Source organism: Oncorhynchus tshawytscha, linkage group LG10, assembly GCF_018296145.1.
Source record: "Oncorhynchus tshawytscha isolate Ot180627B linkage group LG10, Otsh_v2.0, whole genome shotgun sequence".
Lineage (NCBI taxonomy): Eukaryota > Metazoa > Chordata > Actinopteri > Salmoniformes > Salmonidae > Oncorhynchus > Oncorhynchus tshawytscha.
Window position 1 is genome coordinate 27,593,248 of NC_056438.1, and position 15,242 is coordinate 27,608,489.

General features: G+C 41.9%; 1 protein-coding gene across 1 annotated transcript; it reads left to right on the plus strand.

Annotated features, from left to right (window-relative positions):
• The first annotated feature begins 1,450 nt into the window (after positions 1 to 1,450).
• Positions 1,451 to 6,913, plus strand: shbg (sex hormone-binding globulin). The gene is made up of 8 exons (XM_024434849.2): positions 1,451 to 1,685; positions 2,533 to 2,633; positions 3,045 to 3,234; positions 3,553 to 3,714; positions 3,911 to 4,070; positions 5,011 to 5,156; positions 5,312 to 5,504; positions 5,869 to 6,913. The coding sequence occupies exons 1-8, from the start codon at positions 1,587 to 1,589 to the stop codon at positions 6,009 to 6,011; spliced, it is 1,194 nt and encodes a 397-aa protein (XP_024290617.1). The 5' UTR covers positions 1,451 to 1,586; the 3' UTR covers positions 6,012 to 6,913.
• The last annotated feature ends 8,329 nt before the right edge of the window (positions 6,914 to 15,242 follow it).

Genomic DNA, 15,242 nt, shown 5'->3' on the forward strand with positions numbered 1-15,242 from the left:
TCTCCAGTAAACTATGGAATTCAGGTTGTCTGTCTGGTTACAGGACACAAGCTGACTGGCGCAAAATGTTAATCAGAGCATTTGATTTGCACTTCAGGAGTAAAACAGTGCTGATCTGGAAGTGGTCTCAACCGCTAATCACTAAAGAAAATTCAATCAATCAAATGTATTTTATAAAGCCCTTTTTACGTCAGCAGTTGTCACAAAGTGCTATACAGAAACTCAGTATAAAACCCCCAAAACTCCATAGAGAGGCAGGGACCTAGGAAGAAACCTAAGGTGGCTAGTCTTCTTTTGGCCGGGTGGAGATTATAAGGCCAGATCGTTCTGCCGGGTGGAGATTATAAGGCCAGATTGTTCTTCAAAACGTTCAAACATTCATAGATGACCAGCAGAGTCAACAGTTCAACACCTCAGTGAATGTCAGTTGGCTTTTCATAGCCGAGCATTCAGAGGGTGAGACAGCAGGTCCGGGAGAGAGAGAGTTGAAACGGTAGGTCTGGGAAAGAGAGTTGAAACAGCAGGTCCGGGACAGAGAGAGAGTTGAAACAGCAGGTCCGGGACAGAGAGAGAGTTGAAACAGCAGGTCCGGGACAGAGAGAGAGTTGAAACAGCAGGTATCACATAAATGTACAGTTAATAACAATGTATTTTTTTGAGTATTAAAGAAATCCTCTCAGATTTGGTGAAAACTTGGGTGGTGATGTCAGAGCAAGATGTCAGGACATAGTGTGACATAAGACCAATAAGATCAAATATTTTGACACCTTTGTCCAGTGATAGCTTTCCTGTTGTTGCAGGGTGTAAAGGGAGGGGCACTCTGTACCGTTCCTAAAAGCACAGTGCAGCCTCAGATGGCCATACAGGAATGCTGCCATTCCAACACGCCAAAGCTAAGGCATACACACTTAGTCACTGCTCTCCCAGAAAATAGTCAAGGTCTCAGTTGAGCTGGTAAACAACCATCGGTCGACTAAGGTCACTCACCGAGCATACACTGCTGTCTGTTTCCCCATCGCTAGAGAGATAGTTGTGGAGCACATCGGCCAGAGGGGACTCATCAGTTGCGATCTCATTATCAGTTGATAAAAATCATGCCTGGATCTCTTGTACTGTATTCTCTTTATAGTCACTGTTAATCACTTTAGTCTACATATTGACAAGTTGGTCTTGGGTAGCATATGAGCGCAGCAATATTTTGCCCTGCACTCTGTTGGCTTGCTCTGTTGTTGTTACTATTGCCCTCTTCCCCTCACTTTTATTCCTCTCGCTTTCTTTTGCCTCCTCGCCTCTATTTCTCCTTTTCTGCATTGCACTTTGCCTCGCCTCTTATTTCTCCCAAACAGTTTGACACAAACGAGCAATAACTTTCCAGGAAATCAATAGCCGCTGACGATGTCGACATGTTTGCCCTCTGGTCTCTGGCGGGCCCACGTAGCTCTGGCTCGCTCCAAAACAGGCGTCAGAGTGTCGAAGTAGACCATTAGCCCCTCCACTAGTACCTCAGGGCTAGTTCAGAGTGAGTGGACAAACCGCTGTGAGGTTCTGGACACTGGTAAGCCTACTGAGGGTCAGGGGTCTGAAGAATGGGCTCGTTAAAGACCCTGTCAGGTGGACTGCTGCTGGGTTTATGCCTCACCTTGCTGGGATGGGGAGCTGAGGGACAATGGGACGGACACCCCAAGGTACGTCAGAATTCTCTCACCACTGACATTGTACATGTTTAATATGTAACCAAGGTAGTTTTTCTCATTAAATGGATTGTCGTGGTTCATTTAGGGGCGACGGGTCGCCTAGTGGTTAGAGTGTTGGGCCAGTAACCGAAAGGTTGCTAGATCAAATCCCCGAGCTGACGAGGTACAAATCTGTCATTCTGCCCCTGAACAAGGCAGTTGTTCCCCGGTAGGCTGTCAATGTAAATAAGAATTAGTTCTTAACGGACTTGCCTAGTTAAATAAAGGTTACATAAAATAATAAAATGGTCATTGAATTGGCCCAAGAGAAAATATACAATTACTGGTCGTAGTATTGCCTTAATCTCTCAAGGACAGACTATGTAAACATCTGACCAAGAGTACCTTGACAGTAACACAGAGAACTTGAATTGCGCAGTGAAAGAGAGGGGACTTTGCTCATTAGTCTGTGGGCGGAAAACAATATGTCAGGTCACCCTCAATCTATTCCACTGATTTGAGCTCACCCACATTTTGCTGTATCACTTTACTAACATATTTATGACTCATTGTACAAAGGAAAATACCATATGTTCAAATGTCTATTTCTCCGTACATTTGGCATCATGTTCAATAGATGCACAAGCATAAGAGTGGCGGTGTGCTGTGCATATTCCCTGCCTGTAAGAAGACAACATTGAAACTTAGGGGGCTGTGTGTGTGAATGAATGAGCAGTACATTGAGCATACTGTAACATGTGTTGTACTGTACATACTGTAACATTGGTGTTGTACTGTACATACTGTAACATGTGTTGTATTGTACATACTGTAACATATGTCATGTTTTGACACACAGAAGGAGATATCGGGCAGTGGCCCTATCAACCTAGGCCAACAACAACGAGGCACCTGGTGGCCCCTGATGCAGACCAGAGAAAACCTGACAGAGGTCAAAAGGTCAGTCTGCTTTACATGACCATGAGAGGGGAAAAAACAGCACTAGGCCACATTCCAATACTTTTAACACGCACCCTTCCTTCCTTTCTTAAAGTTGAAAGACGATTGGATAGGTGTAAGCATGGGTTACATGCATACAGAACATAGTTTCATAAAATCTGAATGTTTTACTTACTCAAAGAGAGCCCAACTTTCCTTAAATTATACTTCCAACATCTCTGTGCTCTATCATACAAACCATCCATTTTACTAACCATCCATTTTTACTAACCATCTATTTGGCTAACCATTCATTTTGGCAAGGAGAAACAACCAAAACAGTCACTCTAAGCAACGGTCAGTCAAAGTAGCAACTAGGAAGACACATGAATGACTAGTGATAGACTTCTTTCCCATGTCTTTGGTCTACAGCATCAAGTCCATGTTCCAGTTCCGGACGTTTGACCCCGAGGGGGTGGTGTTCTATGGGGACACCAGGGAGGGAGAGGACTGGTTTGTCCTGATCCTCAGGAACGGCCTCCCAGAGATGCAGATCGGGAAAGCAGACATCCTCGTCAGTGTGCAAGGGGGACCCAAACTCAACGACGGCAAGTGGCATCTGGTAAGCCAGGTGACATTCACTCTGCATTATGGGTAACCTATAGAAGCCTGGCACGCAAGTCTAGGTGTCAAATCAGGTGTGACCCAGTCACTTCTAATAGACCTGTGTATAATGCATTATGAATTCATTTATAGAGGCTGTTATGAGGAGCAATGAGCTGTGATGAAGGCCTATAGCAATGTGAAAGAAAGCACATTCAATTTGTGACACACTAGTGTATCAAATGTATTTGAGGCTTTATTCACGGCTGACATGGTACATTTCTATTCTGTGATACACATGTAGGGTGCTGTTTCTGATTCTTTATGCGTACCGTAGGTGGAGATCAGTAGCCAGGGGGATTTTGTGGTGCTGGAGGTGGACGGCCAGAAGGCGTTGGTGGTGGGACTGAAGTCCAAAGAGACCATGGAGGTTCTGACAGGCCAGATCCGCCTCGCCCTCGGGGGAATCCTGGTCAGCGTGGACAAGCTGTTCCTCCCGGTATGCTGGAGCTATCTGTCTGTCGTTTGTTGTTGACAGGGATTGATTAGCTGAACTTGGAAATGGACTGGTCTTGTTTACAAATTGGTGTGTGTGAGAGCATGCGTGTGTGTGTGTGTGTGTGTGTGGGGTGGGGTAAGTGTGTGTGTGTATAAGCGGTCCTAATACTGTACTTGTGTGACTGGGTGGTCTCCAGTTCCAGCCAGAGATGGATGGATGTATCCAGAAGGGGAACTGGCTAAACCTGAGCACACCCTGGGAGACAGAGTTGATTGGGGAGCCCTGGCCCTGCTACCAGAACATCCAGCCAGGGAGCTATTTCCCCGGAGCAGGACTGGCTGCATTCAACACCACAGGTCCATATATATTGAAACGAATGTGGGGCACACACAATGAAGACTTGTGACTGTCTAAGAACAAATTAGCAAACAAAATCATTAGCCAACAACAAAACGCTACTCGTCTTGGATCCAATCAGCATCCTTTTGTAGTTTTAACTGAAGCGAAGCAGCTGATTCTTATTCTATCTTCTGTAAAGACAGGCACTACATTCCAAAGAAGGTCTGATGGTGTAGTGAACAGGTTGTGAAGCCACACATAGCCTGAACAGTGTCGGGTCTACCCAATTTACCTGTATATGTCCATATTTTAAAAATATATTTCACCTTTATTTCACCAGGTAGGCCAGTTGAGAACAAGTTCTCATTTACAACTGCGACCTGGCCAAGATAAAGCAAAGCAGTGCGACACAAACAACAACACAGAGTTACACATGGAATAAACAAACGTACAGTCAATTGCACAATAGAAAAAGTCTATATACAGTGTGTGCAAATGGCGTAAGGAGGAAAGGCAATAAATAGGCCATAGTAGCAAAGTAATTACAATTTAGCAAATTAACCCCAGAGTGATAGATGTGCAGATGATGATGTGCAAGTAGAAATACTGGTGTGCAAAAAAGTAAATACAAACAATATGGGGATGAGGTAGGTATATACAGATGTAGGATCTTAATTTGATCACCCTGTTGCAGGAAATGTTAAACTTCTAGTCTATTTGAGGTTGTAAAAGGCTTCTGAAGTTTGTCATTTCCCCTTTGAAATTTCACTTGATTTTCCCTTGCAAAAAAATATATGAACCCCTACAACATGTCTATTAATTATAATCCACATAATAATTCATATTTCCTGTTGCTGCAGGATTATTTTCCTGCTGTAGCAAACTGGCTCAAATTAAGATCCTGCATCTGTATATTGAAATATTGGGATTGATTTATTCATATCTGTCCCCCTGTAGACCTCCCTGGCCACCAGACAGAGGAGGGTGGGATTACTATTGACATCCATGGAGACTCCACTAAAATGGAAGGAACAGTTCTGAGCTTGAACACCCCTGGGCAGGAATTGCCCACAGTAACAGTGAAAATCAACAATAACCCAAAGGTACCAATCCCACCATTCTAATTTCATGACAATATGAATGTTGGATTTCAGCATGTAAACTGTCACGATCACAGTTCGTAATCATGGTTCTTTGACCAGTGCAATACACATTTGATACAGATGTATATCCATGCTTTCCAACTTTTGTGCGGCAGAAAGTCATACTGACCATCCTCAAGAGTGACGCCATCACCGAACAGAGTTTCAGCAGACTGTCCCTAACCCTGTTGAAGAATCAAGTGAACATGGACATCGATGACACGCACCTAACATTTGAGATCGACAGTATACCTGACTTTCCTAGAAGCTGGAAAGAGGGGATGATCCTTGCATTTGGGGGGCTTCCAGGTGAATTTGTGAGGAGATACTTGAAGTGTTTTGAGGAGACACGTGTACCAGAGGAGGCTGGTGGGAGGAGCGATAGGAGGATGGGCTCATTGTAATGGCTGGAATGGAATAAATGGAATGGTATCAAAGACATCAAACACATGGAAACCACATGTTTGACTCCATTCCATTCCAGCCATTACAATGAGGCCATCCTCCTATCGCTCCTCCCACCAGCCTCCTCTGACAGGTACCAGATTTGTTACAGCTAACAGCTACCAGGCGTCTACACACATATGGATGCTGTAGAATCTTGAAATGTTGTTTATTTTTCCCCTCTCTCCATCCCCCCCGTCCCCCTTTCTGTGGTTCCTCCCGCTCTCAGGTGACGGAGTGTCCTACAGTAGCATCCAGTACCTGAAGGGCTGTCTGGAGAAGATCCAGGTCCAGGGACAGGATGTGGATCTAGACCGGGCGCTGTACAAGGACCTCTCCGTTTCCTCCCATAGTTGCCCCTCAGAAGTCTGAACCAAGGCTATCCTGACAGATCAGATCTGTGATGACTATATAGATGTCATTTATCTCCATCAATCGCCCTTCCCTGGTCGCATAAACCTAATTACAAATCCACCCTCCCCCATCTGCATTTTAACTGGCCCAGTCAATATTCCTTTACACACAGTCCTAATTTTCAGTCCTAAACATGGCTAAGAGAGGTTTGACCATAGAATTAGGAATTAGAATACTAGAATGTAAAATAACCTTCTTATGATGGTCCAAAGGTCAGCCATGTTGGTGAGGGAGTTGGTCAACCATGGTTTACCAGTGCTGTGATAATATGTATAATAATGAATGTGATGAATTTATCTGCACAGTATGTGTGTTAGCTAGCAAGCCAGCCAGTTTTAGAGGAATGATTCCATGAAGTGCTCTTATTAACTGCCAATATGGCAACATTCCATTCAAACAATACAGTCAATCCACAGTCATACACTGGCTGCAGTCAGTTGATGATAGGACTTAGACAAGTTGTAAATGCAACAAGTACTGTTATTGTATGACTATATTATATGACAATATTGTAGGTTGACTATAATTTTATTACGCAATTTCTGACACATCACATGCCTTACTTTTATGTTCCTACTTAAGCAAAAGCAGGAAATGCATCACCTTTGACTCTACTGCCATTCATTCCAATTAGACTGGTTTTGGATTTATTCCTGACCAAGAACGCTGCCATTTTGCCCCATTCTGGAACTTTGAGGGTTTATGACATAGCCCCTCTAGTAATTTAATAAGATCTCTATGGGTTTGACAGTCTTTGTTTGCTTTTGACCAGGTTATGGGGTGTAAAATGAGCAGATGAGATGGGCCATTGCTTTCTGAATTTTCTGTCAATAAAGATGCATTGAGCTTGTGGTAGATGATCCTGTTGGCGCATCAGTCTCATTATTGTGCAATATAGAATAAGACTAAATCTAATAAAACTTTATTTAAAGTGTAGTTTGATTTGATTGTATTTAGTTCTATTCTTTAACTTAGATTTTTGGTTGAGATGGAGATGTGTCTACTAATGAATAATTGATATGTTGGCTTCATACCTCCGTCTCAACCAAACATCTAAGTTAAAGAATAGAACAAAATCAAATCAAACTTTAAATGTACTTTAAATAAAGTCTGATTTGATTTAGTTATATTCTTTAAATGTTGATATCTGGTTGAGTTGTCAACCAAATACCATTCATTACTTTTCTGATACAGTAAATAGCCTATAAAGTTAAGGCTTTATTGCAAACTAGTCTGGACTAGTCTAATTTATTCAACCTCAAAATGATTAACACATCCATGGTTACTTTGAGGTTACTATAATTTATGGATAGCCAGGGTTCAACAGTTCAACACAATTTACAAACTAAGCATTTGTGTTGAGTGAGTCTGCCAGATCAGAGGCAGTAGGAAGACCAGGGATGTTCTCTTAATGAGTGAGTGAATTAGACAATTTTCCTGCCCTGCTAAGCATTCAAAATGTAACGAGTTAGTTTTGGGTGTCAGGGAAAATGTAAAGAGTAAAAAGTACATTGTTTCTTTAGGAATGTAGTGGAGTAAAAGTTGTCGAAAATATAAATAGTAAAGTACAGATACCCCCCCCCAAAATGTTTTATTAGTACCTAAAAGTATTTTTACTTAAGTACTTTACACCATTGGTTACTATAACTATAAATGTCTTCTTATGTAATCATAGAAAGTGTGCATGTTCAAAGATACCATGGAAAGGTCACATAATAATCTGTGCAAAATCTCAAACAGCATTGATCACTTGCACCATGTACTTTTAATGAAACCTCAGGTAATTTAGTTGTGCTATCAGACGAAGCACAGTGATAACACATTACAAGGGCACAACTTCGGTTTTAAAAATGGGGGGACATAAAATAAAAATTGGGGGTAGATCAGCTTTAATATTGCAGAGATATTGTGGCTTCCATCAATGTAATTGTCTGCATCATTTCCAATCCCCCATATATACACTACTGTTCAAAAGTTTTGGGTCACCTAGAAATGTCCTTGTTTTTGAAAGAAAAATTCAAAAATTGTCCATTAAAATAACATCAAATTGATCAGAAATACATAGACATTGTTAATGTTGTAAATGACTATTGTAGCTGGAAACTGCAGCATTTTTATGGACTATCTACATAGGCGTACAGAGGCCCATTATAACGAACCTACATTCCTGTGTTCCAATGGCACGTTGTGTTAGTTAATCCAAGTTTATCATTTTAGCATGCTAATTGATCATTAGAAAACCCTTTTTCAATTATGTTAGCACAGCTGAAAACGGTTTGTCCTGATTAAAGAAGCAATAAAACTGTCCTTCTTTAGACTAGTTGCGTATCTGGAGGATCAGCAATTGTGGGTTCGATTACAGGCTCAAAATGGCCAGAAACAAATAACTTCCTTCTGAAACTTGTCAGTCTATTCTTGTTCTGAGAAATGAAGGCTATTCCATGTGAGAAATTGACAAGAAACTGAAGATCTCGTACAATGCTGTGTACTACTACAGCGCAAACTGGCCCTAACCAGAATAGAAAGAGGAGTGGGAGGCCCCGGTGCACAACTGAGCAAGAGGACAAGTACATTAGAGTGTCTAGTTTGAGAAACAGACGCCTCACAAGTCCACAATGGGCAGCTTCATTAAATAGTACCCGCAAAACACCAGTCTCAACATCAACAGTGAAGATGCGACACCGGGATGCTGATCTTCTAGGCAGAGTTGCAAAGAAAAAGCCATATCTAATACTGGCCAATAAAAAGGAAAGATTAAGACGGGCAAAAGAACACAGACACTGGAAAGACAGCCTACCCGACTGCTCAAAGGCGTTCACATGGTCCTAAAGCACACCGTTACCTCATTTTGAATCACATTACAATGATAAAACTGGGAGGGACAAAAATTCAATTTCAGACATATCCCCCCGCTCCCCAGTGAAAGTTGCACCCCTGACACATTAAGTTGTTGTATATGTACAAAATATCTGAAGTTTTAACTGTACTTTTAGATGGTTGAAAGGATAGTGATAACACAATGGGATTTCAACAAACTTCTGGCTGTCTTTTTAAGTGGGCGAATAAAGGTTGAAATTTCAATGATCAACATCTCAACCAAATATTACTCACATTTCCATGTTGAAATGGTGTACCCAGTGGGTAGTTACTCTGTGTTGTGACATACAGATCACATTTTTCACTTTTACAGTGTTTTTTTGTGTGTGCAAAAATTACACGAAACTCCAAATCAGAATGTTAACTGCACTGGGCTTTTAAGCAGTCATGAAGTAGAGAGAATGTGCATTTGGAATTGAGAAAGAGTCAGTGCTGTACTGAAAATCTGCAAGAACAATGCTCTGAAACCATAGCAACATGGCTTGGCTAAAGTGTAAAACTGCAATAAACTGCAATTGCGCACCGGTGGGAGTGACCATGCTGAAACCATTTGATTCATACATAGGCATTACCAGGCAGTTTCACAATGTGCCTACTGAAAAACAAAACATGTTTTCATCATGAAAGGTTTTTTATTTTATAAAAAAATATATATTTTGTCGTGTTTATTGTGCAGGTGAAAATGAGTGTTCTTCACTCTTCCCCCTATTTGGGCTACCGAATGGTGCAGCGGTCTAAGGCACTGCATCTCAGTGCTAGAGGCTTCACTACAGACACCTGGCTGTATCACAACCGGCCGTGATTGGGAGCCTCATAGGACAGCGCACAATTGCCCCAGCGTTGTCCGGGTTAGGGTTTGGCCGGTGTAGTCATTGTATAAATAAGGATTTGTTCTTAACTGACTTGCCTAGTTAAATAAAGGTTAAATACATTTTTTTTGTTGCAATTTCCCTTTCTCAGTCTTCGCCCCACACAGTAGGTGGCGACAATGTAACATTATAGGATATAGTCCGCTGTAGAACCTCACCGAAGAAGAAGGAGGACGAGGGAGGAGGAGTACAGTCGTGGCCAAAAGTTTTGAGAATGACACAAATATTAATTTCCACAAAGTTTGCTGCTTCAGTGTCTTTAGATATTTTTGTCAGATGTTACTATGGAATACTGACGTATAATTACAAGCATTTCATAAGTGTCAAAGGCTTTTATTGACAATTACATGAAGTTGACGCAGAGTCAATATTTGCAGTGTTGACCCTTCTTTTTCAAAACCTCTGCAATCCACCCTGGCATGCTGTCAATTAACTTCTGGGCCACATCCTGACTGGCAGCCCATTCTTGCATAATCAATGCTTGCAGTTTGTCAGAATTTGTGGGGTTTTGTTTGTCCACCCGCCTCTTGAGGATTGACCACAAGTTCTCAATGGGATTAAGGTCTGGGGAGTTTCCTGGCCATGGACCCAAAATACTGATGTTTTGTTCCCCGAGCCACTTAGTTATCACTTTGCCTTATGGCAAGGTGCTCCATCATGCTGGAAAAGGCATTGTTCGTCACCTAACTGTTCCTGGATGGTTGGGAGAAGTTGCTCTCGGAGGATGTGTTGGTACCATTCTTTATTCATGGCTGTGTTCTTAGGCAAAATTGTGAGTGAGCCAACACCCTTGGCTGAGAAGCAACCCAACACATGAATGGTCTCGGGATGCTTTACTGTTGGAATGACACAGGACTGATGATAGAGCTCACCTTGTCTTCGCCGGACCAGCTTTTTTCCGGATGCCCCAAACAATGGTAAAGGGGATTCATCAGAGAAAATGACTTCACCCCAGTCCTCAGCAGTCCAATCCCTGTACCTTTTGCAGAATATCAGTCTGTCCCTGATGTTTTTCCTGGAGAGAAGTGGTTTCTTTGCTGCCCTTCTTGACATCAGGCCATCCTCCAAAAGTCTTCAACTCACTGTGCGTGCAGATGCACTCACACCTGCCTGCTGCCATTCCTAAACAAGCTCTGTACTGGTGGTGCCCTGATCCCGCAGCTGAATCAACTTTAGGAGACGGTCCTGGCGCTTGCTGGACTTTCTTGGGCACCATGAAGCCTTCTTCACAACAATTGAACCGCTCTCCTTGAAGTTCTTGATGATCTGATAAATGGTTGATTTAGGTGCAATCTTACTGGCAGCAATATCCTTGCCTGTGAATCCCTTTTTGTGCAAAGCAATGATGACGGCACGTGTTTCCTTTGAGGTAACCATGTTTGACAGAGGAAGAACAATGATTCCAAGCGCCACCCTTTTGAAGCTTCCAGTCTGTTATTCAAACTCAATCAGCATGACAGAGTGATTTCCAGCCTTGTCCTTGTCAACACTTACACCTGTGTTAACGAGAGAATCACTGACATGATGTCAGCTGGTCCTTTTGTGGCAGGGCTGAAATGCAGTGGAAATGTTTTTGGGGGGATTCAGTCATTTGCAGGATTCAGAGTATATGCAAATTGCCATCATACAAACTGAGGCAGCAGACTTTGTGAAAATTAATATTTGTGTCATTCTCTAAACTTTTGGCCAAGACTGTACAGGGTCACAGAGTTTCGGGAACGCTTCTGGAACGGACCAGGCCAGGGTTTGGTGTTTGAGAAGTCAATGAAAGAAGTGTAAAATGATTGCTGATTTTCTCTAAATCTAAAGGCACAACCTAGATTCGAGACAAAGTAGTTGAACATGTTACTAAAACCTCATGAAAGTGACAAACTGACACGCTTTAACTTTCGTCAAAACAACTTTATATAGGAGTGTCTTTGATTTGACTGCCAGCACATGGGCAGTTCGGCGCCAGACCACCGTTAGACCCGATGACGTGTTTTTACGCATGGGCTTTGCTCGCCAACGTCGCCATGATATCGCCTACAAGTGTGATCGGGGATTTCTATTGGAGAAGCAGTTTTGGTCTGTACTGTTTGACAGGGTCGTCCCTAACTACCACAGCCACAAAGACGTAATTATGGCTAAATCCCGCTAATGTATCTTCCTAAAATCAGATTGTAAACCTACCCCTAAACACACTGCTAATCTTATGCATAACCCTAACTTTAAATAAACCAAAAGCATTTTTTTGTTGTTGTCATGAATTTGTACGATATAGCCACTTTGTGGCTGGGGTAACTATCGACATCCAAAGGACAGTAGCTAGCTAGACATATGTGAGGCTAGCCACAAGAATGGAATTTGCGGTTCCCCTTCAAAATAAAAGTAATAGAAAGTGATGCAAATGGATACAAACAAGTGGAATCATGACATATTTCGACCAGACAATGCTAAAAAAAGATTGGAATGTTGTTATATAAATTCAACAAATACAATAATTAGTTACTTTGACAAAAAAGTCACAAAAAGAACACAAATGAGTAGAGATTACACAAATTGTTTCTTTAAATAAATACTGATTAAAACATTATTTCTGTTGCAATTTGTCATTATTCAGAATTGTGTTCTCTGGGTGTCACCGAGTAGGACTTCTAATAAGACAAAGGCCAAGTAGTAATTACTTGTATTTTCTCACAAATGACAATTTGGAGAGATGGGCTATAATGTGCCATGAATCAGTCCAAAACCCAAGTATAAAAAGCAAACCTTTTGATTGATTGCGACCAAGGTGGGTTTAAGAAAATTGTTTGAAGACAATGCATACTTGGGGTAGTATAAACCTATAACAACATGATTTTACTAGGATACTGGCCGTAACAAATATTTTATTTGTCAGGCCAAGAGATTGACCTGATTTATTTTTTGTCATGGCTGGCCAATCTTGGGCTGATGTTAATGTGTAAAATACACAGCTGGCTCATTATCATTAGGTTGTTCTATGGGGTTCCATATGTGCCAATACTGTATTGTATTGCTGATGTCTATTGTTTTGTCGTTTGCTATTCACCATGCACAAGTTGATGTTGTTTGCTATTATGCACAGAATGATCACATGGTCTATTGCTTCATTTCATGCTCTAGCTTCCTGACCTGTCCCATTGTCGAGCACTTGTTCAAGACGTTCAAGACCCCAGTGGCGTGTATTGATGGAAGCCAAGGGAAGCCTGGCTTCCCCAAAGATGTAGTAAGAAAAAAATGAAATAATTTCTTTCATCGCTCTGTTTCATAATTTTTCTTCAATTCACAAGAAGCTGAATGCATCTCACCAGAGAAAGCATCTGAGTGAGTGAAACAGCGCCCCTCTGTCTCAGTATGTGTTGCCCATTTATCTGATGCTGTCTTGTCAAAAAGAGTATGACATTTTTGCCGCCCGTAGCATTGAATGCAAGGGAAGCCAGTAAGCATTTGGCCTCCCTTGATAATTAAAACAAATAAAATAATAATAGCCAACCAGCGTTGAGCTAAACTGAGCGAGCTCAACTGTGAATGGTCCTGGTGCATCAACAACAACAAAAAGTGTCAAGGGAAGACAGTTTGGATTTGGCTTCACACCAATCATATAACATCAAAAGCCAAACGTCATTGATTGAAAAACTTGAATTGTTGCATCTTGTTGTGTTGTTGTCCTCTGGTGCCTAGCTAGCTAAAATGGACCCTTTCCTAAATCAGCAATGGATGAAGATATGAATTTGGACTTATAATGGTGATTCTGATCCAACCATCATTTCATACACTGTGCCCCTGGCCTGAGAGGATGGAAGTTCAATATGTAGCAAGTAAGCTAATGTTAACTAGCTAGCTCATTGTTGCCCATGAAAGGAAGTTTGGCTAGCGAGCAACTAGCTTTATCCAAGTAGCCTAGGACAACAAAAACAAATAGTGTATACTGTATGACAGTCATACACTGTTCCGGCAACATGAAAGAGAGGAGGATGGCATTGGCATTTGTGCATGCATTTCTCTGCAAGTAGGGTGAGTCAACATGTTTTTTTCTACTTGCACATAAATCAGTACCATGGACAGCCACATCACATTTAGCTTACGTTGATTGGACTAAATCATTTTTGGTATCTTTTAGTTGTCACTGTATTAGACTAAGCGTAGGTGATTTGATGACGTTGAAATTGAAATGGAGCTGGAATAGTGAACGGAGCTCCTATTTTCTTTGCTGGTTGTGGTAACTCTGTGGTTCTAAATCAATAGTTAATCAAACATGAATTATTATCTCTTAGATGTAAAGTATCCTGTTTAGGGGACCTGTGAGGTTCTGGTACCGGTTCTGACTTACATTTTCCCTTATAAATCGATCTGTGGACACTGTATTGAGGCCTGGTTCCCACACAGAGTATATTTTCTGAGCCAGTGTGATGTAGGATGTGAAATCTGAAACACTTGAATGTCCCTCTTCCCATTTAATTCGCTCATCCAATTGTCCGTCAACTTCTGGCTGAACCCTACATCACAGCCACTGACAAAGCACATGCCTGCAATCGTTAAATCGTAGCGCATCAGGAAAGAGTGGTTTCATCATGGTAGCACATTCAGGGAACAATTTATAGCCATTCATCTAAAATAATTCATAGATTTTAAACAAAAAACACTTTGTCATACATGGACAAACTCAAAGAAATGTACTTTTTCAGGACACTGTCTTTCAAGGATAATTCGTAAAAATCCAAATAACTTCACAGATCTTCATTGTAAAGGGTTTAAACACTGTTTCCCATGCTTGTTCAATGAACCATAAACAATTAATGAACATGCACCTGTGGAACAATCATTAAGACACAAACAGCTTACAGACGGTAGGCAATTAAGGTCACAGTTATGAAAACTTAGGACACTAGAGGCCTTTCTACTGACTCTGAAAAACAACAAAAGAAAGATGACCAGGGTCCTTGCTCATCTGCGTGAACGTGCCTTAAGCATGCTGCAAGGAGGCATGAGGACTGCAGATGTGGCAAGGGCAATAAATTGCAATATCTGTACTGTGAGACGCCTAAGACAGCGCTACAGGGAGACAGGACAGACAGCTGATCGTCCTCGCAGTGGCAGACCACGTGTAACAACACCTGCACAGGATCGGTACATCTGAACATCACACCTGCGGGACAGGTACAGGATGACAACAACTGCCCGAGTTACACCAGGAATGCACAATCCCTTCATCAGTGCTCAGACTGTCCGCAATAGGCTAAGAGAGGCTGGACTGAGGGTTTGTAGGCCTGTTGTAAGGCAGGTCCTCACCAGACATCACCGGCAAAAAACGTTGCCTATGGGCACAAACCCACCGTCGCTGCACCAGACAGGACTGGCAAAAAGTGCTCTTCACTGACGAGTCGTGGTTTTGTCTCACCAGGGATGATGGTCGGATTCGCGTTTATCGTTGAAAAAAATT